Source organism: Vanacampus margaritifer, chromosome 3 (assembly GCF_051991255.1).
Source record: "Vanacampus margaritifer isolate UIUO_Vmar chromosome 3, RoL_Vmar_1.0, whole genome shotgun sequence".
In the NCBI taxonomy this organism is placed as follows: Eukaryota; Metazoa; Chordata; class Actinopteri; order Syngnathiformes; family Syngnathidae; genus Vanacampus; species Vanacampus margaritifer.
The window spans coordinates 22496033-22521156 of NC_135434.1; the positions used below are offsets into that span (position 1 = coordinate 22496033).

At 39.2% G+C, this 25124-nt stretch overlaps 1 protein-coding gene across 1 annotated transcript in view; it reads right to left on the minus strand.

The window, feature by feature from the left end:
* Positions 1–2520: 2520 nt before the first annotated feature.
* hk2 (hexokinase 2) overlaps positions 2521–25124 on the minus strand; it is a 28714-nt gene continuing 6110 nt past the window's right edge. The window contains exons 3-18 of the mRNA XM_077561477.1: positions 23826–23974; positions 22605–22724; positions 20138–20233; positions 19170–19269; positions 17811–17994; positions 15021–15182; positions 13902–14135; positions 12214–12518; positions 12000–12145; positions 5875–5994; positions 5585–5680; positions 5013–5112; positions 4683–4866; positions 4397–4552; positions 2997–3233; positions 2521–2891 (exon numbers count right to left, since the gene is read on the minus strand). Coding sequence (XP_077417603.1) covers positions 2735–2891; positions 2997–3233; positions 4397–4552; positions 4683–4866; positions 5013–5112; positions 5585–5680; positions 5875–5994; positions 12000–12145; positions 12214–12518; positions 13902–14135; positions 15021–15182; positions 17811–17994; positions 19170–19269; positions 20138–20233; positions 22605–22724; positions 23826–23974 — 2546 coding nt within the window. The 3' untranslated portion in view covers positions 2521–2734. The remainder of the gene's footprint in view (positions 2892–2996; positions 3234–4396; positions 4553–4682; positions 4867–5012; positions 5113–5584; positions 5681–5874; positions 5995–11999; positions 12146–12213; positions 12519–13901; positions 14136–15020; positions 15183–17810; positions 17995–19169; positions 19270–20137; positions 20234–22604; positions 22725–23825; positions 23975–25124) is intronic.

Sequence of the window (25124 nt, forward strand, 5' to 3'; positions counted from 1 at the left end):
ACAAGCAAATTAAACTGTTTTATTGCTCACACGGACAAAACTTTGCTCTAACTGGATATACTGCCGGGGTTATTACTCCCATACGTCAGTCATACCATCAAATATTTTTCAACATCTCTGTCATAAAACATTATTTTTCACTTGCTTCAGCTGCATTGTGAACTACATAGACTATATGATACTTTGCGCTGCTGAGTCAATAGGAGCACATGAAAATGAAATGGCAGGCCAAGCATATTTTTTTGTCACTGCTGTTGCTATGCACAAAAACACAATATTGAGTTATTTTTAATGTATTTTTTATATTCAATATTGTGAGTTTTTATACAGGATCGTACGCTTTTTTTTTTAATACTGCCAACCCTCCCATAATATTGTGATAATTATCATATTGTGAGGTTCATATCATGATAACTATTGTATTGTGACATTTGGATATCATTGCATCCCAAGTATATAGGCTACTACTGTATGTTTGAGGGGTGGGGTGGGGGGGGGGGGGGGGCTGGGGCAACAACAACCTTTTACTTTGCCACAGTGACTATATTGTTCATGGTGTAATATCTGATGCACATGCACTATGTATGCTATATTAACATAGGCTTGCAAATTGCAATGTATTCCTTGAATATGAAGAGAAATGAAATGCTAATTTCAAACATGAATGTAGTTGTTCAGGTGATAAAAATAAAATTCTAATCAGTTAAAAATCGTTTGAGTATGTATGTGGCAGATTTGCACTGAAGTTGTTGTCCCTTGTTCTTTGCTGAAGCTCAGTGAGACTGGATGGAGATCACCTGTACTAAACAGCAATTTTCCAAATGCCCAATTTTGATTTAATGACTGTCTCTATTTTTATGTAGGTCTTCTATATAGCTATAAATACACAAGCTCTTTCAAGATGATGGGATTATTTTGACTCCCATTCTTCTGCTGGTTGGCGACTTCAACCAGGGTCCCCACGGTTGCAGGTGACAACTTGAACATTTGGCCATGGTGGCCTATAACTACACACATTAGGTCACGTCGTCATAAAGGTTTTGAATTTTCAACAGAATTAAAAAAGCATAAGGCAACAACAACAACAAAAAAAAAAACAGACCTAGACAAAACTGATGTTACCCTTTACTTAAATGAAAAGTCACCCCCCCCCCCCAAAAAAAAATTCTTAACAATATGTTCTATGCAGCCTCACTAGTATAAATACGGTATTCTGGTTAATATTGCAGTCGTGAAATATGAGTTAAGCAGTTTTTATCAATATCTGAAGGCGGCCATTTTGCCACTTGCTGTGGAGTGAAAATGACATTACAGTTGCTCAGGTCTCAGGTAACAACCAACCACAGTGCACCTTCAGAAAACTGCTGAGCTTTGATTGATCGTTGCCTGAGCCATGAGCAACTGTGATGTCTTCAGATGGCAGCAAGTGGCAAAATGGCCGCCCCCTGAAATGGATAAAAACGGCTGGATTTTGCTTCACAACTCATATTCCACAAATGTAATATTAAACCGAATGTCATGTTTAGACTGCTTGTCTTCCACTTTAAAGCAACACTAAAAACTTCAACCTTCATGAAATATTTTCATAACTCTTCTGATGAAACATTGACTTACAACTAGTTGAATGGTACCATTGTCATGGCCTGAGGGGGTCTGTACCACTTTTACTGGCACTAAGCATCTTTGAGGAGGGAGGCAGGAACCCTGGCACACAAAAAAACTACTAATGTGCTGACTGCTTTACGGCATACGTCATTTCCCCCTCTCCCTATTCGTTACTAAGGCGGAAGTTGATTTGAACATCTACTTCCTGCCGGGATCTGTACGTGTGTCTACTGTGAAATTATCCAACATAATGTTTGAGTAATAATGAGGGGACAGGTCATGGTCATCATAACTCTGAAGGGGTCGTACACCCGCCCCACCCCCAGTGTCATTTGCATCCATGTGCGAGTGAAATTTTGTGTCAAACAAACAGTAGGGGTTTATTAATCCAATTTTTAAAAAAATGAAATATAATAAAGGGCGGCACGGTGGATGACTGGTTAGCACGTCCGCCTTCCAGTGCAGAGGATGTGAGATCAAGGCCTGGCTTCGGCCTTCCTGGGTGGAGTTTGCATGTTCTCCCCGTGCTTGCGTGGGTTTTCTCCGGGTACTGCGGTTTTCTCCCACATTCCAAAAACATGCATGGCAGGTTAATTAAACACTCCAAATTCTCCATAGGTGTGATTGTGAGTGTGAATGGTGGTTCCTCTCTGTGTGCCCTGCGATTGGCTGGCAACCAGTTCAGGGTGTACCCCGAGCAATGTAGATAGCGATGGAAACTGTACACACATAGCCAAGGTACCAGATGTGTCCAAATTAATTGATTAAAATCAACAAAAACTATTTTAATGATCGATTAATGGTTTACAACCATTAATTTAAAATTGCCTAAATCCTCTAATTTCAGTCTTTCAACTGTAATTATGATTATTTTTATTAAAATACTGTAATGAAATGAATGTAATGAAAGCAGACTGATTATCTTTTGTTGTTTAATCAAAATAAGACATTTGCAAACATCAGCTTTAATTTTGGAAAACAATGACCGAACCAGTAAAATCAGTGAATTAGTTTCAGAAACGTTGTTGAGTAAATCATCAATATGTATTGTGTGATATTGCTTAGTTGTAGTTGTTTTTTTTTTCAATCAAAAATGGTTCTGTAATACACATTAATGCAAAAATAATAATTAGTTTGGGCTATTGATCAGTGCATTACTCCTGATTCTACAGGCCACTGCGGTTATGAGTGCTGCTCCTTTGCCACTTCCATCCTCAGATTTATGGAACGTCACCTTGCACTGTGGTGCCAAATCCTGCAATGTCTCTTGCATGACTCCTGCAAAACTTTGGATTGAAGAAAAAAATAAGGGTTAGAATTTGTTACGAGCGTAAATGTTTGTTGAAAGGGCAAAGCGTTTTTCTTAAAAGTTTGGGACAAAAGATACTTACTGAGGGTGCATCTTATAAAGTGTGCCATCAACTCCAACTGTAACAGTGAGCTGTTGCAAGTTGCGGTTCTGTCTCATTTTATCAACCACGGCAGCTAAACCAGCACCACACAGCTGTGCCGCCCGGCAGGAGACGATGCTGCAAACCTCTTTAACGAGGACACTGTCATCACATGTTGAGCTGGTGAGACCAAGATGCTGCAGGATGCAACGAATCTGACGCATGGCCAGACGGTCACTTAGGGATCAGAGAGACAAAATCAAGGTTGGGAAGAAAAAAAAAAAAAGTATGTGTGCTTTGGCAGCCTGAATATATCAAACATTTTCAGTCACTGGAACAAGCACGAAGTAACCCCAATATACAGTACACTGACTGCAAACATTATTATCACTTTCATTTCACAATGAAGCTAAAATGCACTATAACTTTTAAAGGAGAGCTTAATTTTAATTTCTCTAACATTTCAAACTGTTCAATATTGTAGTACTTCGGCACTACTTGCTGTTCTCGAAGAAAGGGAGCTGAAATTCACTGCCGCTGGGCCCTTATACGTATGTGTGTGTGAGTGAGAGAGAGACTAATAATCTAAATTGTAAAATTGATGATTGAAAGCTTGTGTGATGTGTCTTGTGTTCAGGGACGGACTGGGACTCATTTTCAGCCCTGTAATAGTTTCATGGCTCAGACCGACCCACTTTATTTTACAGTGTTTAAATGAAGATGTATATTTCATATGTATCAATGTATCAATCTAAAATAGATTAAACATTTGAATAAGTAACCAACGCCAATAGTTATGTTGTATATGATCAAAAATTTAATAACTTACTAGATCACACTCAGTATATCGGAACAATTATGAAAACATAAATAAAGTCAAATGTGCTAAAGAAAATTTATTTGACCACCTGTCATATTCTCTAAACATAAAGGCTAAATAAGGAGATAATAAGGCAAAGTACAAGACAAATTTTATATTTTTTAAGAGCTCAAATAATGAACTGCAATCACACTTGTGCTTGAATTACTATTAGCAAGGGCAGGGTTTACAAAATTAGGTACAAAATGCAAAAGTTAGTTTCAGTGACATTTACAAACTAGTAATTTCCATATTTGTTTTAAATGTAATTACTTGTATATATATATATATATATTAATCCCCAAAAGCAGGTTAAGCCTTGCTATTTATCTCTTCCTTCTAGTGGGGCAGAATGTTTTTTTCTCCCACAATGTAACCTATTGTTCCCAACAAATACAAATACCACAACATGAAATGGCACATTTTTACAAATTAAATTCTACAAGTAATAACAGAGGGAACAAACTGTAGTATATATACTAGTTTCTAGGTAATCAAGCATAAATTGAAGCGAGATGATCTGACTGTGAATAATCCTTACCTTTCAATTTGTGACAGGAATTTAGTCTCAAAGATGCCCCAGGTCTTGAGTCGCTCAGAGAGTTTCCCTCGAAACAGTAAACCCCTTTCAGTGAACTCCATCAGCACATGTCTCACTATCTCACCAAGGTACATGCCACTGATCATCTTCTCATACCTTGAAGAGGTCAAATTACATTTGTCGGCTGTAAGAACTAAACAATTGTGTTTTTGAATGTAATAAATTGGTCTTTAAGACAACAAAATTAATGTAATCAATTTAATAAATTACCCTTTGTGTACAGTACCTCTGTTTTCCAGGATTGCTTGAGGAGGCATCAACAAGACGATCAAAGGTTGTGAGGAAATCATCCAGTTCCCCATTTTCACCAAATGCCCCCCATTCCATATTGACACACATGCGTCCGTCATCACCATCAACCATTTCTATATTCTGCATCTCCTCCATGTAGCAGGTATTGGTCCCTGTGCCTAAATTATTGATAGGCAATCATCTTAAACTACTGAAAAACAATACTAAAAGGTATAGAACACGTCCAACCAAAAAATTTCCATAAAATTATCCTTTTTTTCTCCCATTAAAGAAATCTTATATAATGGTAGGAGAAGACACTTACCAACAATGAGTCCCACCTCACACTTGGGGTCCTCATAACCACAAGTCATCATAGTTCCTACTGTATCATTAACTACTGCCACAAAGTTTAAGTCAAACTCCTGCAAGTAAAAAGAAGATTACTGACTGAAATTACATTTTATTAATCGGTTATATTCTAGTCTGCACTAGAGTAATTAACAGTAGTAGATCATCTCTGAAGGGGAACAAAAAACAATGAGGGCAAAATACTCTCTGGCACATTATTAGATATGTATACAACAAAAGAATACAAGACATCTGCAATAAATCATAACCTCATGAGGACTACCATATTTTTCGAACTATAAGTCACACTTTTTTTTCATAGCTTGGCCAGTTCTGCGACTTATAATCAGGTGCCACTTGTATACACTAACATCAGAGCTCGGACTGGCTCAAAAAAATAAATAAAAAATCTCTGTAGCTTAGGGGGTGGCGTAAAAATATTTACCTTGACCTTGACTAAATATTCAAAAAGAACTGAAAAGGAGGATCATTTTTTACACAATAACAAGGCATGTCATGGTATGAAGGAATGCTTTATGTACTAACCCCTCGGCATCGCACTGCATCCTTAAGTAACGTAACAACATCGTGTCCCTCACAACCACTAGCTTTGAAGCCTTTTGTCCACTTCAGAAGAATGCCCTGAAAAAAAAAGTGTACAGTTTTATTATTTTACATAGGATATCACCTGTCTATATTCACATCTTTGTCATTTGGTTTATTATGTATTTTATCATGTGAAATGGAAATTTTGGTTGACAAGAGATTGAGCAGTATATAATTTGATACATTTTAGGGTAAACCTTAACAAAACAAGACAACCAAGACAACCTCACCTGATCTAGTTTGCTTTGGTGACAGGGGAAGGAGAATGTAAATCCCAAAGGTAAGGATGCTCCTCTCATACCCATATTTTCCAAAAAGTTGGCCATACAGTCTACAATGTGGCTAAAAAGCTGGAAAAAATGATAAATGCACAGAAAATTCCTCTATCAGTGTATATAATTTAATCACAATGTATAATAAAACAGTAATTACACTCAATGCTTTACGTATATGAAAGACATGAAAAAAAACTCACAAATTACAGTTCTACTGAGGCATCAGGATGGCCAAATTATTAACATCTCTTTAATATCTTTCATAAATCAGCGTAAGTAATGTTAATTTCCGGACACGCATATCAGTCAATCACAAGATGCAACTAGCATGAAGGCGTGTTGTATAAACAAACACGTAACTACAGATGCGATAAACTTTTGCAAGGATACCACATAAACTATGATCATATCGAACGTTGAGTTGAGCTAGTCTCGCGACGCGATTACTTAGAAATGAAAGTCAATACAGTTTGCCAAATAATAGGAGGGGATTTCGGCTTTTTCTAGTTGACAAAAACAGCCATCTTTGGCCACAGCAACAGAATGTGAAGCTACATAGCTGTTAAGTTTAGCGTATTGACGTGCTGAACCAAGATAGCAATAGTATATAGCATTAGTTTTAGCAAAACCCGAATGACTGGCGATGTTCGTGCTTTTTTTTCCCATTATTGTCAGAAAAAGATGTTAACATGTAAACATTACGTTATATTGTTTATCAGCATTTTTGTTCCTCCAATGCATTTCAATGGGTGTCAATTAGACGTGGATTTAAGCTATGGCAGGGGTTAGTTAGACTGTAGAGTAAACAAATGATAAAGGGTTAACTAAATATAGTTCTCGATCTTCTGATTGAAGATCGAGTATAATTTTTTTTCTAAACACGCTAATTGACTTTAAAAAAATCCTGAACGCGTAAAGCCATCCCCCCCCCCCAAATAAACAGTAAATAATCAAATTATCTAAATAGACATATTGCGCCATCTTATGATCGGATTTTTAAAAAAAAAATGATTCGCTGATCGGCCCCAAAAATCCTGATTGTGTAAAGCCGCATGGCTAGACAAAGAAATATTTCTTATTTCTAAAAAAATATTTAAATAATAATACGATAGCAATAATAACTAGAAAAATTCCCGCGGAAATTTTGAATGGGACTGCTGACTCTTTGGTAATGAGCTGAACAGTTTAAAATTTAAACCACTGGAATCGCTCAAGAAATGTGGAATTGCTGACTCTTGCAAGGTGGAAACACGCATGTATGTAGTACTTGTAGACATAGTAGTAGTAGTATAGTAGTAAGTAGTAAGCAAGTACAAACAGAAGTAGTAGTATTAGTAGTACTTGTAGTAATTTTAGTAGTAGTCAATTGGCTAAGATGGCCGCCGACCCGGGTGGGCGAGGGGGAGAGAGTCCTTGCCGTACCTAATTAATTGGCCAAGATGGCCGCCGCCCTGGGTGGGCAGAAAGGCGGTAATCCAGGGCGTACCTAATTAATTGGCTAAAATGGCCGCCGCCCTGGGCGAGTGGAGTGGCGAGAATCATGGGCGTACCTAATAAATTGGCCAAGATGGCCGCCGACCCGGGTGGGCAAGGGGGAGAGAGTCCTTGCCGTACCTAATTAATTGGCCAAGATGGCCGCCGCCCTGTGTGGGCAGAAAGGCGGTAATCCAGGGCGTACCTAATTAATTGGCTAAAATGGCCGCCGCCCTGGGCGAGCGGAGTGGCGAGAATCCTGGGCGTACCTAATAAATTGGCCAAGATGGCCGCCGACCCGGGTGGGCAAGGGGGAGAGAGTCCTTGCCGTACCTAATTAATTGGCCAAGATGGCCTTCGCCCTGGGTGGGCAGAGTGGGGATTAATTAGGTACACACCTAATTAATTGGCTAAAATGGCCACCGCCCTGGGCGAGCGGAGTGGCGGGAATCCTGGGCGTACCTAATAAATTGGCCAAGATGGCCGCCGCCCTGAGCGTGCGTAGTGGCAAGAATCCTGGGTGTACCTAAATAATTGGCCAAGATGGCCGCCGCCCTGGGCAAGCGTAGTGGCGAGAATCCTGGGTGTACCTAATTAATTGGCCAAGATGGCCGCCGCCCTGGGCGAGCGTAGTGGCGAGAATCCTGGGTGTACCTAATTAATTGGCCAAGATGGCCGCCGCCCTGGGCGAGCGGAGTGGCAAGAATCCTGGGCGTACCTAATCAATTGGCCAAGATGGCCTCCGCCCTGGGTGGGCGGAGGGGAGCGAATCCTTGGTGTACCTAATTATTTGGCCAAGATGGCCGCCCCCCTGGGTGGGCAGAGTGGCGATAATCCAGGGTGTACCTAATCAATTGCCAATCCGTTACATTTAATAGAAAAAATAAAAATAATAATAATAATGTGTTATTTTTGAAAATGTATTTTAAAAAATGGAAATGAGCTGAACAGTTTAAAATTCAAACGATTGAAATCGGTCAAGAAATGTGGAAGTTAGGCATAATCACCATAAAGTAAAAGTATCTTACTGTCCCTTTAAGAAACATGCACATTGACGCACACGCATTGGACGAACACTTTGGAGAGACGTCACGCACCAAGCCTCTCATGATTTAACGGTTCAAGATGCTTAAGGTGAAAATAAAGGTACTAAATGACACCTTAGCCAAATAAAAGTTAGTTTGTCTGAAAGAAGACACTCGTGACTACAAAATGTGAGAATTTGACGTCTAGTGACAAAAGATTGTGGCCATGGTGACGAGTTGAAGTGAAATTTTTTCAAATACATTATTTGGTTCCCGGCACTGGATGGCTAATTAGCCAACAGAGTGTGTGAGAAAGCTAATTCAGTCACTGTCTTTGAACCCGCACAGGGGGGGAGCTTTCATTCCTTAAAAAAGATTTCGACACTGAGCTAAAGATGGGAAAAATTGCTACAAAATGAGCTAAAATTCGTATCGGTCGGATAACGTATGCGCGCACAGCGTGTCTTGGAAAAAGGTGCTTGATGTGTGATCTTCTCTTCCCTTTTCCCATTCATTCCCAATGGGGAGTTAATTTGGGAGTTTTTTGGGAATAGCGTCGCCATGGTAACTGGGAATTCTTAGAAAAATAATAGCGCAGCGAGTCAGATCGAGCCGCATCGTTTGATACCTCATTTGTGCCGGTGCGATGTACGGTACGGGCCGCATTTTAGCGGAAAAATCGCTGGAATAAAAAAACAAAAACAAAAAAAAAACACTGTCCTAGGTAGGATAACAATATGTGCCTGCTTGCTCCGCGCGGAGCAGCAGCGAACCGCAAGCAGTCCCATAATAATTCCATGAGAATACTTAATGTGTTCATTCTTTTACACTTGTAACCGAACTATACACGACAAAATAGATTTTCCCAAGAGTTCAAGTGTACCGAACCAACATGAACTGATCCGTGGATTCAGTGAACCATTCCGCCCCTACTTTATATTATATGTATGTATACAGTATATCTAACACTTGGACTCTTTGGAAAATCTATTTTGTTGTGTATAGTTCGGTTACAAGTGTGAAAGAATGAACACCAAGTATTGTCATGGAATTATTATTATTATCATTGCTATCGTATTATTTAAATATTTTTTTTTAGAAATAATAAATATTTTTTTGTCTAGCCATGTTGTTCAAATAACTTTTGGCCCATGGCTTTTGTCAATAGCTATGTGGCTGACTGAGAAGAAGTATTGGTCCTGTTAAGCGATATTTTATCAACTACACTCAACTCAGTTGGCAGTCCATTCAGCGCATATTACAAAGGACTTTCATTTGGATCTTCTTCGACATGTGTCGCTCATTTGAATCTGACCGTTTATGATTAAAAAGGGGTATTGAGTGGAAATATGGTTTCTATTTTAACTGTCACATGAAAATGAAGAGCTGAACATTATTACCATTTTCCTAATAATAAAACTTTGGGAGAATGAATGAATGAATCAATCAATGAAGGAATGTAACATGATTTTTTTTTTTAATAAAAGTTTTTGCACATGTTTCTCATGTCTATTTGACAGGCCAAGAATTTTTAGACACAAATTTGAAAACAGTAGTTCCAGAATTACTGTTGTCATTCTGGTTGCTTTCTTCTTCTTTTCGTTTTGGCTTTTCCCTTCAGGGGTCGCCACAGTGAATCAGTTGCCTCCATCGAACCCTGTCTTCTGCATTCTCTGCTTTCACACCAATTACCTTTCATGTCCTTTTTAACTACATCCATTAACCTCCTCTTTGGTCTTCCTCTAGATCTCCGGCCTGGCTTTTGGAAACTCAGCATCCTTCTGCCAATATGCTCACTATCTCTCCTCTGGACAAGTCCAAACCATCTCAGTCTGGCCTCTCTGACTTTATCTCCAAAGCCTCTAACATGTGCTGTCCCTCTGTTGTACTCATTCCTGATTCTATCCATCCTGGCCACTCTCAAAGAGAACCTCAGAATCTTCATCTCCGCCACCTCCAGCTCTGCTTCCTGTCTTTTCCTCAGTGTCACTGTCTCGAGACCAAACAACATCGCCGGTCTCACCACAGTTTTATAAACCTTTCTTTTTATTTTAGCTGAAACTCTTCTATCACACATCGCACCTGACACTTTTCTCCACCCGTTTCAGCCTGCCTGCACACGCTTCTTCACTTCTTTTCCACACACTCCATTGCTCTGGACTCTTGACCCTAAATACTTAAACTCCTCCAGCTTTTTGGTCTCTTCTCCCTGTAACCTCACTCTTCCACTTAGGTCCCTCCCATTCACACACAGATACTCCATCTTGCTACAGCTAACCTTCATTCCCCTCCTTTGCAGAGCAAACCTTCACGCCTCTAGCTTTTCCTCCACTTGTTCCCTGCTCTCACTACAGATCACAATATCATACTGCTGCTCACAAATGTTCACCTCTGCTCTCAGTCTAGTTTCAACTACTCTTTCCCATAGCTTTAATGTGTGGCCATGGCTCATCAGTTTTATTACTCTGGAATTGCAAAAACTCTGCACGTCTCTATTGTTCTTAAAAATGTGCACCAGCACACTTCTCCTCCATTCCTCAGGCATCTTCTCACTATATAAGATCCTATTGAACAACCCAGTCAGAAATACTACTGCTACCTCTCCTAGACACTTCCATACCTCCACAGGTAATATCATCATGACCAAGTGCCTTTCCACTCTTTATCCTCTTCAATGCCCTTCTCACTTCATCCTTACTAATCTTTGCTACTTCCTGGTCCACAACAGTCTCCTCTTCTATTCTTCGTTCTCTCTCATTTTCCTCATTCATCAACTCTTCAAAGTATTCTTTCCATCTTCCCATCACACTACTGGCATCTGTCAACACACTTCCATCACCATCCTTTATTACCCTCACCTCTGTTTTCTGCACCAACATGTCCATTGAAGTCTGAATGACAACTCTCTCACTTCTAGGGATGCTCTGCATCATTTGGTTGCGTTGTTATTGTGTAAATCACAGTGACTATTTAAGCAAATTAACACAATTAGTAGTTTTGTGGATTTTAAGGAAACATAATTTTTTTCACTATTTAAAATAGCTCCAAAGTGTCCTAATGTCTGCGGTATAATTTCATCAAAATTACCCCGAGAAACAACAATTACAGACAGACATACAGTATATTTGTTGCCATGGTGATATTGGCTTATCTTTGGGGCGTCTCTCTCTCATGCTATGATCAGCTCTCATCCTGCCCACATACTGCTTGGTCAATGAAGCCAGCTTTTATTTTGAATGATTTGCAGTAGATTGGATTTTCTAGGCAAGTTCCTCTACTCGCTTGGCACTCGTGTATGCTGCGTTTGGCTGCCTTCTTCTGCTCGTGGAAGCCAAATTTCAGGAGCTAAGGCTATTATCTAGTGGTAATCTTTGAACCCCAAAAAATACAATGCAGCTGTGCTTAACTTTCGCAAAGCCACAACTGGATGATTTAACCTCCACCAGTGCCCACACAAACTGATGTGCATTATCACCTATGACTGCATTGTTTCTACCACTGAAATACCTAAAAATGCCTAAAAGCATATCTGGCGACTTGATGTTTCTTTATACTTTAAGTGCAACCTGGTGAATACTTTACCTCTTTCCCGGTGCCCTGCATTATTTCCTGTGGAATATTGTAGTTCTTATGATGCATGTCAACATGTGTCTTGTCACTTCGCACACGCACGAGCAGCACTCGAAAACTTGAGCCACCAAGATCCAAAGCCAAGAAATCTCCATGCTCTGAAATCATAGAATAGTTATATGCAATGCTAAATAAAGGAAAGGCATGGTATGTATGCAAGAGCTACCTGACCCATCTGGAGTAGAGCAGACAAATGTTGGAAGCATCTTGAGGCTAGCCTGAGTGTGTGCTTGCTTTGACAAGCCTCGTACCATATCTTCACTTATTAGTCTTTTCACTTCCATCAGCTGATCACGATTCATACGCAGGGTATCAAGTATTTGTTGACGCTCAGCATTCTGAGCAGCAAGACGTAAGGCTACAGCTGTTACCATGGCTGCGCCTTTCCCACTTCCAACCTCAGACCTCAAAAAACGCACGTCACAGTCAGGCACAAGCCTCCGTACCATCTTGTGAAGCCTCCGAGAAAACCTAGGCAAAGGTAATTAACACAATTGGTTAAAATGGGAATAGTGTTTTTTTTTTTGAACACTTGCTTCTGAGAAAACTTGATTTTACACTAAATACTGTATGTAAAACAGTTCAGATCAGGCTTATGTTGGAAGCAGTACCCACATTTTAAAAATCAAATTGTTGAAAATTAGCTAAATCGTGAAATCGAGGTGCATAATAAATAAATACATTCTTGTCTTCTTCTGGATTATTAAAAGCTGGTCTTAAATTCTGTTAAATCCAAACGTTATTTTAAGTTGTGATTTTGCACAAGTGGCAGAATGCTGGCTGGGTGGTTTACAAGGCATGTTTACAAGAGTTACTAATACTTAAATGTGCCATTTAAGCATGTCATGCATAAGATATGAATAGTTTGGGGTTTTTGCACAAGCTATAAATGTTTAGTTTACGTTAAAATGTATTTAAAATCCTTATACAGTACATTATTTTTGTCTGAACATTTTGCGCAGGATTTATTTTTGAATAAATGAAACCTTTAAATAATGTTTGTCGGGTTTATTACTTCGATTAAAATTGTAATCATCCAGAATGACAGGGGGAAAAAATATTTAATTTTTTTGGTCAATATCACCCCACAGCCCTAGATACATGTATTTCATAATCTACCAAATTATGTTTTACTATTCACAGTCTGTGTCTTCATGGGGGACGTAACTGTTGAGTGACATCAGACTGAAGTGACATGCTGGGCTTCTTGTGTGGCGTTTGGATGTTCACCTTATGCTTGCGTAGGTTTTCTTCAGGTACTATGGTTTCCTCCCATGTTACAAAACATGCATGTTAGGTGTGAATGGTTGTTTGTCAAAGTCAAAGTCAGCTGGGATAGCTTCCAGTTCAACAGTTTCCACCCACCTTTAATATGTTTGTAAATTATAAAACTACAAATTGCAAACAAATGCAGCAAATATTGTGACGGTTTGTGCTATTACTCTCAAATGGCTTGATTTAATTCAACTTGAACTTTAGCAACTTGTGTCACCAATTGTAACCTTTTGCCATTCATCCATAAAATGCAATATTTATTTTATAACTTCTTTGGTCACCTTTTAGAATATAGTTTAATTTCTTATCCCCTTCAATGATAAGACGTCTTACTGTGTTTACCAAGACCCACCCTGCTCCTACTGCATATGAACTTCTGATTAGTCAGTAACATATGTGGCTTGAGCGTCAGCGTTAGATTCTCATATCATTTGTAGACACAAAAAAAATTGAAGAAAAAAATCAAATTGTAATTACTGCCTGTACAAATGTTTACATTTGCCTCCAATAAAATTATTCTTAATGTTTTCTTGTTTCTACTAAATTATATGTTTAATGGAATGGAAAAGGGTAACTTACTCTTGATGATTTTTGTACATCGATCCATCTACGCCAATGGTGGTGCGCAACTTCTCAGCTGCTTTGTTGTCCCTAATCTGCCGGAGCACTGCAACTAGAGTGGCAGCACACAAATGTGCAGCCCGTGTGGAAACAATCTGACACACTCTTTGAGTAGCCATGCAGTCTTCCAAGGTTGGGTCAAGGCCAAGGCCTCGGAGCACATTTTGAGCAGTCATTCGACCTTCCTCTATGCTGCAAATAAAACCAATAACAGAAAATATTGCGTCACAAGGTAAATATATCGTCCATTGAGATGCATTTCCAAAAACAGATTAATCCCATTTTAGAATTTTGAGTCATCACGATAAATTGAACACTGGTTATATGTTCATTCTTTTGACTTTTAATGTTATGAGGACGTCTTCGACAATTTTTGATCCACTGCACATGTTCATCCTCCTCTTTTTCTAATCAGTTAATTACTTGCATAATTTAAAATGGAAAAAAATATAATATTATATAATAATATATAATATAATATTAGACCCCAATATTTTGACATGAACAAATATTCTAAATGTGATACGCAAACATTTATTAAATGCTTTACTTTAATGCATGTAATTATGTTTATTGCTAAGACACAACCTGTGCTACCTTAAACATAGCCATCCACTGTCACGCTAAAGCAGAGGTGGGCAATCTCGGTCCTCGAGGGCCGGAGTCCTGCAGGTTTTGTAGGTTCCTCACTTCCAACACAAGCTGATTCCAATCAACAGGATCGTTATCGGGCTTATGCAGAGCTTGCTGATGAGCTGATCATATATCAGCTGTGTTGGAGAAGGGCAACACGCAAAACCTGCAGGACTGTGGCCCTCGATGCCCACCTCTGCGCTAAAGGATAATCTATGGTCAAAATTAATAGTGTTATTAATCTGCGTTAATTTATGATTAATGTGATACTTTTTTGTGATTAATTAATCAGTTAACGCTTTAACTTTGACAGCACTAATTATAATGTTACAACATTCCTACAAAGAACTGCAAAAGTTTCTGGGCAACAAAACTGAGATGATAGGTCTATTGTTAACCAAAAAGCAATACAAAGAACACACGAATGCAAACAAAAAAACTAACTTGTCACTGTCTATGGAATAAATGTAGTTGGTCAGGAACTTTCCCGTCATAAGGAGCTGGGCTGTAGTCTTGCCCTGGAACAGAAGCTGGTCTTTGGTCATTTTCACGAGGATGAGACGCACCAGTTCTCCCATGTACATTCCACCGATCATCTTCTCAAAACTAGAAATCAACAAATAATAAACTAAATTAATAAAAAAAATAGTGAGGGCTGCTCAGAGACTGAATGGATATGTGGTCCATACACCCTACTTTGTTCAGTTGTGTTGTAAGCCTTTCAGTTCATCTATGAGGTCGGCGGGTCAGGAAAATAATGAGCATCAAAAATACTCTGGTGCTCATTTGAGTACTACACCAAATTTGTTATGTGCACCCCTGAATATAACATTGATTCTACCATCATTTTCCAAGCACACCTGATTCAAACTCGCAACTGCTAAATTATGCCATAAAAATAAATATGTACATATATTTTGGTCGCTTCGTTTTATTGGCCACTTCACTTTATTAGCCAGCGGTGTCCACGTTATAAAATGGAATATTTGCAAAGCAAGAGGTCACACAGATGGATTTTTATGTGTTTTACAACAATAGTTAACCGTATATCGCTGGCATTGAGCCAAAACCTCATAAGTCACAATGTGGAAAATGGATATATTTTCAAAAATCTATACTATTGGTCAGTCCATACATGTGGGTGCTATTTTTACAAAATCTTGATCAATCGAAAGTGCTGAAAATGGCTTGATCGCGTTGATGATGCAATGTTAATGGTTGAACAAACATGCCTTTTTGGGTCTCCTCCTGAAAAGTAACTAATTTGGCTGTATAAGGTTTTGTCCTAATATTAGCTGTATATAATTTAATTTGTACCTGTATATGTAGATGAAATAGTCACGCTTGTGATAAATATGTACCTGAGTGGTGTACGTTCTGTACCGGTTCCTTATGGAATAAAAAAACAAAAAGTCACACAGGACAACATATTGTATGGGAAGCCCCAGTAGGCAATGCAGGGTCGCAAAGTTCACATTGCAGTGAGTCCATAAAGTGTCTCACTCAATGTGATTGAATGAGCGGCCAATTGTCATTTCTTGGAATGGTCATGTTGTTACAATTGTGTGTGGAAGCATTGCACAGTTTGCCATGACCCTTATATCACGAGGCAAATTCACAAAGGAGCTTGTGTCTAGTAGTCCAAGCCATTCGAAGGCCGTTGGTAAAAGTGGATTTTTAAATTTATTTTTTTTTACACGGGCAAACTTGAAAAATAGAAGCATTACTTAAAAATACACTCTTCACATCAACACCGCCCACTGCGCTACGCTGATAGGGAATATTCAGTGTAAGGGCAGACTCTCGACAGTCGCACTGTGACATGTTCGGTAATTTCACTGGTCAGATGTGATGAGATTATTGGTAAATCTATTGACAGCATGAAGCTTGTCAGTAAAAAAATCATAACTGGACGTGTCTTATTTATAAAGCCGCAGGGTTCAAAGTGTGGGGAAAAAAGTAGCATTGGGTATATTGTGAAGTTAGCAGGCTTGGGGAGTAACAAAATACATGTACCTGCGTTACGTAATCAGAATAATAATTTTTTTTTTAACTGTATTCCGTTGCAGTACAGGAAAAAATATGTAATCAGAATACAGGTACATTTACAAAAAAATGGCGATTGTTTTAAAGGAATTACAATTTTCTACAATGAGAGAGAGAGAGAGAGAGAGAGACAGACAGACAGACAGAGAGAGCGAGAGACAGACGATAGAGAGAGAGAACGAGAGAGACAACGAGAGACAGACAAACGGAGCGAGAGACAGACAGACGGAGCGAGAGAGTGAGAGTGCGAGAGAGAGACGCTGTCGTTGCGTTTGATGTCATGTCTTCCAAACCCGCACGCGGCCCGTTAAAAAGCTTCACTGGCGAAAGGAGGAAGTAGCGACCGGTATTCACTGTTTGGAAACTTTCTGAAGGGCTGATTTATCTTTAATAAAGAAAATGTTTGAGCTGAGAGTCCTGCGGCATGCTACGCTTAGCTTCTTCTATGGTTCTTGCTAACCATAGGCATAATGTAAGTTATCTTCCGAACAAATCTCCCTCCCACCAATTCACTATTTAAACGCCATACACAATAAACACGGCTAAATTCGAGACTGGGAGAAAAGTTTTGCAGTTGATATCACACATGGGTCATCCTCATATCATCATCAGTGCATGTATGCGTGTGTGAGTGAAATGAGCTACCATTTGAAATGGTGCTTTCAAAAACATAGCTTTTCATTTTCTCCCCATTCCACATTACAGCAACAACAGCTTTGTTATCTATCTATCTATCAATCTATCTGTCTGTCTGCTTTCAGTGAAAGTTCGAAACAGCATAAGGCCTTCAATCAATCAATCAATCAACCCATCTATTCATACGTTTAATGTGTCACTTATACAAGGATTTTTGCTATTAGTAGTCTGCCTGGGTCCCTATTACCCGTAAATACACACACTGTGTAGAAATATATTGTGGTGATATTTATTTTTATTTTGTCTTCATGAGCATACTTGGCATTGGAGTAATCCAAAAGTAATCAAGTTACATTACTGTAATATCATGGTACTTGGATTACATTACTAACTAATTTTTTAGCAACTTGTAACGGAACACATTTTAAAAGTAACCCTCCCAACCCTGGAAATTAGTAAATGTTAGTAAATGTATTGGAGAAAAAAGGAAAAACCACTCATAACGTAATAATTTACAGATTTCTTTAGAAAACTTTAAAATATGTTACTCACAGCTGTTTGCCAGGGTTCAGAGAGCCAGCATCTATTTCGCTGTCAAAAGGTGTGCGCAGGTCCTCCAAGGCACCATCATCTCCAAAAGCACCCCACTCGGTATTGACGCACATCCGCCCCTCGTCACCATCCAGCAAATCAAGATTCCTCAATTGTTCCATGTAACAGGCATTTGTCCCGGTTCCTTAAGAATGAATGAAATGTGAGTAATATTTTTTTTTGTCGAAATCTCTGTCAATTTAAGCTGGTAATCAGTGTGAATGTATGTGTTACAGAGAGAAAATCTTTCTGAAAACCTCAATGACAACTGCAACATAAAAAGTATAATAGTGAGCAATAATTAATTCTTATGCCCCATTTCCACTGCACCTTTTCTACACCAAAATAGCCTTGTTCCGCCCTGTGTGGTCACTTCTCCATTACACTTTTTTGAGACCAGAGATTAGAATGGAACCATTCCCCAGAACCTCTTCCAACCTAGTTCTGGTCGTGACATCAGTGTCATTTGACATGCTGTCAGGTGTAGGCATTTCTTTTCAGCAATGCAGCAAGAAAAGCTATTGCAAATTATAAATATAGTTCATCATTGTAGTAAATAATTATTATGTTTATTGTACTTGTGTACTTTTGTGACTTTGACAAAGGCCGGCGGGCACCTCTTGCCTCGCTGGAGTAAAATAAAGAAATTGGCGTGCGTGTGCCACGAAGTTGCTTGCTGCATCGCTGTCGGCCAATCAGATGACAGTGATGACTCTGCCCCAGACGACCCGCGCTGCAGAACCACCTCCAAGATTGTTCGAAAAGGCAGTTCCATTGTAACCGCTCGGCCTTGGAAAAGTCAAATGAAAACGCAAACATCCGAGGCTGACCAAGGCCGACCGACTCTGTGCCGTTCGGGTCTAGTGGAAAAGTGGCATATGTTGCATGTGCTTGTATTGCACACTTTTGGTGTATTTTTTCAAAACAAAATCATTTGTAAGCCATGTATGTTTAAAGATAATGTTGTACAAAGTAAGAAAAGTTTTAAAATGATATAAAATTATTTTTGGATCATAGTTTGTGGTATGGTTAAGGTGTGTCAATTAGTTGCAGTTTTCCACCATTTGTGGCAGGGCTTTCCCTATCCCCTGCAAATAGAAGGGGTTTACCATCTTAAGTAAGGGAACAAGAATCCATTGATTCAATATATGCCAAAATGCATAAACAAATGGTTATCATATTTAATCAAATCGTGATGTGAAGGGATAATACCATTTTGAGTCCCACCCCTAACAGCAATAAACAATGCATTATACATTCTTCCTTGAGCCTTTCAGTTAATTACTACTATTATTCCAGTAGTATTGCAAAAAAACTCACCAACGATGAGACCAATTTCACAGTTATGATCATCATAGCCACACGTCATCATAGCTCCCACTGTGTCATTTATGACAGCCATAATGTCAACGCTGATGTCCTTCAATAACAAAAATAATACTTTATTGATTCCAAAGTGGGAAAATCACTGATGACAGCAGCAAACAAAAATATTAGCGTCACTGTCTTGAATCATATTTAGCCACATTAGCTAACACGCCATACCTCATAGGTAGCTGGGGCATCAAGCATTCCCCAAAATAAACAGCGGAAAACAGTGAGCTGATGGGCAATTGTTCAATGTTTTACCATTGACTGATTTCTAAAATTTATACTAGCCAGCGTCTTAGGCATCTTAGTGGATTGACACAGTGCCGTACTTGCCTGCCGGGTCCATCGATGTTGGACGCTGGATTATTCTTTTTTTTAAATATCCAAAAACAATTACTGTGACTGGCACGACTGAGCATTCAATAGATGATCTGTAACGTTCAGCAGCTCTGCTTTCTATCACTTTCTATCAGTTGTCAACATCAATTGCTCACTTTTTCAACAACACAAAAATAAAATGGATATTGTAAATATACTTAATTTGACAGAGGACATTTTTCCACTTTCTCTAGGGGCTGACCAAACAATTTGGGCATTTCTGTCACACTGCGCAGTGAGTGTGATACAAGGACGTAATCAATCGTTACCACAATTGGCCGAGAGGGTTCAAATGTCTACCTTAGATAAAATTCTAACTTTTTAAATGTTTTACATTTATACCACAGACCCGTACCATAATTGCTATAACAACATACCTATTGTGTTAACAATTTAGATTACTTTCATAAATCCATAAAATATTTATAAATTCCAAAGATTAACTGGCCCTTTTGCAACAGATAAAAGAAATGTAAAAAGCTGTTCCTGTCATCATTAGTTCACAATCGTCTCATTTGCAGGATCTGTTGCACACTTACCCCTCGTTTATGTACAGCTTTCTGCAGGAGTTTGACAACATCCTTTCCTTCTACTCCACTTGCCCTGAAGGCTTTGGTCCAAGATATCAAAATACTCTGAATAAAGGGGAAATGAAGGGACATAAAATCGCATGTGTTTATACATCAGGACAACATAGTGCTTCAACATTTACAGTTTGGCAGAAAAAAGTATTTAATTAGCCACCGACTGTGCAAGAAACAAAATATTGGAAATCACATTGTACTTGTAGTATTTTAAATAATGTATTTGGAAATGTTTGTGGAAACTAACTATTTGGTCAATAACTAAAGTTCAACTCAATACTTTGTAATAACCTTTGTTGGCAATGACAGAGGTCAAACATTAACTTTAGGTCTTCAACAAATTTGCACACATTGGCCCATTCCTCCATGCAGGATGAGATCTTATGAAGAGCCCCAAACCAGCCGTTGCTTGTTTGTTATGAATCAAATACTTATTTTTTTAAATACATTTTTTAAAAATCCTAACTAATGTGATTTTTTTCCACACTCTGCCTAAAAAAAACAAAAAAACATACAGTATAGAAGTAGCTCCAGAGTGAATTTTTTTGGGGGGGAAATGTATTTTACATAGACAAGCCTAACAGTAGAGCTTGGACATGCCCCCAAAATCCACGCTCCTTACTTGTGGGTGCGTTTGGAAATAGGCGCCGAGCATGCACTGCTTCACTTCACTGTTCAGAAACTCCAAGAGCATTGTTCAAATGTGCTGCTTGGTTACTCAGTGCCCCAAAAAATAAGTGCTGGAGCCCAGTACGTCAGTCAGTACAAGGAAAGGAAACAGTTCAAACATGAGCTGCTGATCGCTTTATAACATAGGCTGCAGAGTGGTGTTAGGGCATCAAGTGCATTTTCGCATCCAATCTTGACAGCAACAAACAAGTTTCGGTTTGGCGAAACTTCTGCTTTTAACTACAGAAAAGCTTTTCTTACCTGAACTAGAATCCCGCGTCACATTGTGGCCAGTTAAAATTGTGGCAATGACTACAGTTTTACTTTGTCTTCAAGTGTTTGCTCTTCTTATACCATTTATTCTACTTTCTTTTGGAGGGTAGGATATACTTTTGGTGGCACCTTCTTTTGCAGACTATAACTAAGGTGGCCACCGACGATAATGCACAACTACTTTTGGTACATTACTACCAGTGGAAAGGTGGCGTTGATGCACAAAAAGTAAACACGATTAAGGAATGGAGATTTTGGGGGACAGTGTGAGCTCTAACTTTAATATACAGTATAGACCAGAGGTGGGCATTGAGGGCCTGAGTCCTGCAGGTTTTGCGTGTTGCCCTTCTCCAACACAGCTGATATATGATCAGCTCATCAGCAAGCTCTGCATAAGCCTGATAACAATCCTGTTAATTAGAATCAGCTTGTGTTGGAAGTGAGAAACCTGCAAATCCTGCAGGACTCCGGCCGTCGAGGACCGATATTGCCCACCTCTGGTATAGACGTTGCACCTGAACTGTCGTAGGACCAGCCAAACTGAAAAAAAGTGTGAATTTTAGTCAGACTATCAATGTTGTCTCTTTGGCAGTGATAAGCAGTGATCGAGTGCGAGTGTGAAGTGGCATGATTGTTGTGGTTTTTTTTTTGTTTTGAAATGCTACTCATGTCCACTGCCAAAGCACCATTGGAACAACCATTAAAAGCTGCCAGGGGCACTTGAGAAGGCAAGAGAACACGACACCAGACACCGGTTTATAAGAAAATGAGTATGAAAATGTTTACTTTGAAGTGTGTATAGTGTTAAGATACATCAATTAAGTGTTATTTTCATCTATCCTTTGAACCACTTATCCTCACAAGGGTTGCGGATATGCTGGAGACTATCCCTGTCTTTGGTCGAGAGGCGGGGGTACACCTTGAAGTGGTCGCCAGCCAATTGCTTGATAAAAAGATGTTAGCGACAGCCCTACAAATCACTTAACTCTTTGACTGCCAAAAACGTTAAATAACGTTTAGTAAAATCCTATGGAGGAGTGCCAAAGACGTTAAAAGACGTTTGTTTCAAAACAGAGGTGAAACTAACCATTTTCTATTGTTGATTACTGAAAAACGGAATAAGGTAGAAACAAACTTTTTTTTCTGATGAAAGATAAGAGTCCAATCTTTCATTTGGTAGTATGTGTGTTTCCATAGTCCAAACACATAATTTTCTATGGACCTTGAAAGATCAGTCAAAAATGCTTAAAATCGGCTGGCACCCACGGCATCCCTTTTCTGAAAACGTCTGGCAGTCAAAGAGTTAAAATCATTGTCCGAACAACAACAAAAGCTAATAGCATATAGAAATTCAGGGTCATGCATACAACTTCAACTTGGGGGGAAAAGAAGCTAGTTAGTTATATTAGCCAATAACAACAACAGTTGGACTAAGGCCCAATTGCTTGTTATTGTCAATTTACACCCCAACATTTCTCACCTCGTCCAACTTGCTCTGTTGACAAGGAAAAGAGAAGGTAAAGCCCAAAGGAAGCCTTTTGTTCTTTATTCCTAACTTCTCCATGAAATTAGCCAGGCATTCAGCTATATGGTCAAATAACTGAAACAAAGTAGAAACAGGGCATGCAAATTAGTATTAATTCATGTGAGAAAAAAAACATTACAAAAGGAAATCGAGTATAATTTATTCATTTGTTTTTCAAAACAAACAAAACAAAAAGAAGAAAAAAAGTTTTTTCCAGTATTTGTTCTAAAAACCTAAATGAAAACAACAGGTTTCTGCTCTTTAAACATTGTGAATATTATCTGCAGTGCAGTATGGTGAAAGAAGGCACGAGGGTTGGCAGTGAAGTTAGATACACAAGGCTGGCCTTCGCAATTTGCATTGTCCTTTAGAAAAAAAGAAAGAAAACTGTGTACTGCACATGTGTCGGTACCAGCGTGCCATAATTGACAACATGAGTAGCTGGGGTTTGTTCTAAAAAGAGCTTACCACTGATGGGACACTGTGACTTGCTAAGAAGAATTTAAACATAATTAGATTGTAAACATTTATTTATTTAAACTTAACATGTTCTATATTTTAAAACATAATAATAATCGATTGTGTTCAATGGGAAAAAAAGTTTAATTTTAATACCGTGATACCGTGACACAGCAATGCTTTTTGCTCACTGTTATCATACCTTCAGAATGTAATATCGGCACATGCCTAGTGGCAACATAAAACCATATGAAAACACAGTCAATAAATGTTTTCAATATTCTGCAACATAATTATATAAACAAACATTATGCAACTACCCACATTAAAAGTCTCCCTTTGTCTCAATTAGTGCTTTTTTTCAAAAAGGAGGTAACTGTCAAACATGGCAACACAGCATGCTCATGTCGGTGTTCCATTTAAGTGTTGTGATAATGTAGCCTGGAAATCCAGACTCCTGGCGGTTGACCAGACTCATTCTCCGGCAAAGCCGCGAGTGATCAGTCGCATTTGTGAGGCGGCGCAAACCTAAGCTAACAGACAGCGGACTGAACCAATGAGCGAAGAGCGGACGTGGCGTCAGAAAAGCGGCTCGTTGAAGTCTTTTATTTATTTATTTATTTTTCTTGGTGGGAGACGGAGTAAAAACACAAATATTTGACAAAAAAGATTATCAGAAAAATAGTTAAATCACATATAATGTGGAGTGCATCTAACCTCAGATCCGCAGCCTCTCATGAGATGTTCAGGAATAGCATAAATCTGATTTTCCATGTCCACCTTTTGCTCGCCAATACCCATAACTGTAACCAGAAGCACTCGGAAGGTGGATCCACCTAGGTCAAGGGCCAGAAATTCTCCTTGTTCTGAACACAAAAGCAGACAAATTATATTAACAATACACTATATCATACAAATGTGTAGAGTGGTCGTCTCACAACCTGAAAGTTGTGGGTTCCATCCTCAACTCTTGTGCCCATGTCAAAGTGTCCAGAGCAAGACACTGAACCCTAATTTGCCCCCCAGTGGACCTGCCAGCGCACTAAATTGCAACAACCTCCCATTGATTGGTGTATGAATGTGTGTGTAAATCAGGATTTGTAAAGCGTTTTGGGCATCATATTGTGTAGCTAATGCTATACAAATACACTCACTCCATTTACATAAAACAGAGAGTGGCATAGTATGACGAGTGGTTCTGGTTAGCCCAGACATGGGCAAACCCCGGCCCACGGGCCAAATACGGCCCGTTATGCGTTTCAATCCGGCCCGCCGAACTTATCCAATAAGGCTAGAAAAAAATTATATATATATATATTTTTTTTTTTTTCCAGCTCAGTGGGCCGAGTGGTTAGAGTGTCCGCCTTGAGACTGGGAGGTCGTGGGTTCAATTCCCGGCCGGGTCATACCAAAGACTATAAAAATGGGACCGATTGCCACTCTGCTTGACACTCAGCATTAAGGGTTGGAATTGGGAGGTTAGATTTAGGTAAGGTTTTATGGCGTTATTTCGCTTCTTTAATTACGAGGGCGCAGAAAATAAAATCGCTGGCGCGGTCTCACGTAAAGTGAAGGACTGCTGTGAGTGACGGGTGCAGCTGGAGAACGCGCTCTCCAGCTGCAGCAGTACGAGCAGTGGATGACTGGTGTCCTGTGCAGATTATGTTTTACACCAGAGTCACTGCTGTGTAACTTCTACACACCCGGAAAATATGATCACTGGGTCGGGGTCTCACTGATAAGCTCGTTTACGCACAGAAAGGGGACAGAAAGATACGCAGGGCACATTCATAACAACGTTTGCAATTTATTAAAATAAACGGGAGAATGACAGTAAGCTTAACTCAAGATAACTGATTCATAAAATACAATTCTTCCTGGATTTGGACATTTACAGAAGGAGACGGCACGGTTTTGTGTTGAACACAGCAATAATGTCCTGATAGTCCAGAGAATCGGTCAATTCTTTTTTGAAAGAAAGCAGGGACAAAGAGTTCAGTCTATCAGTCAACATTG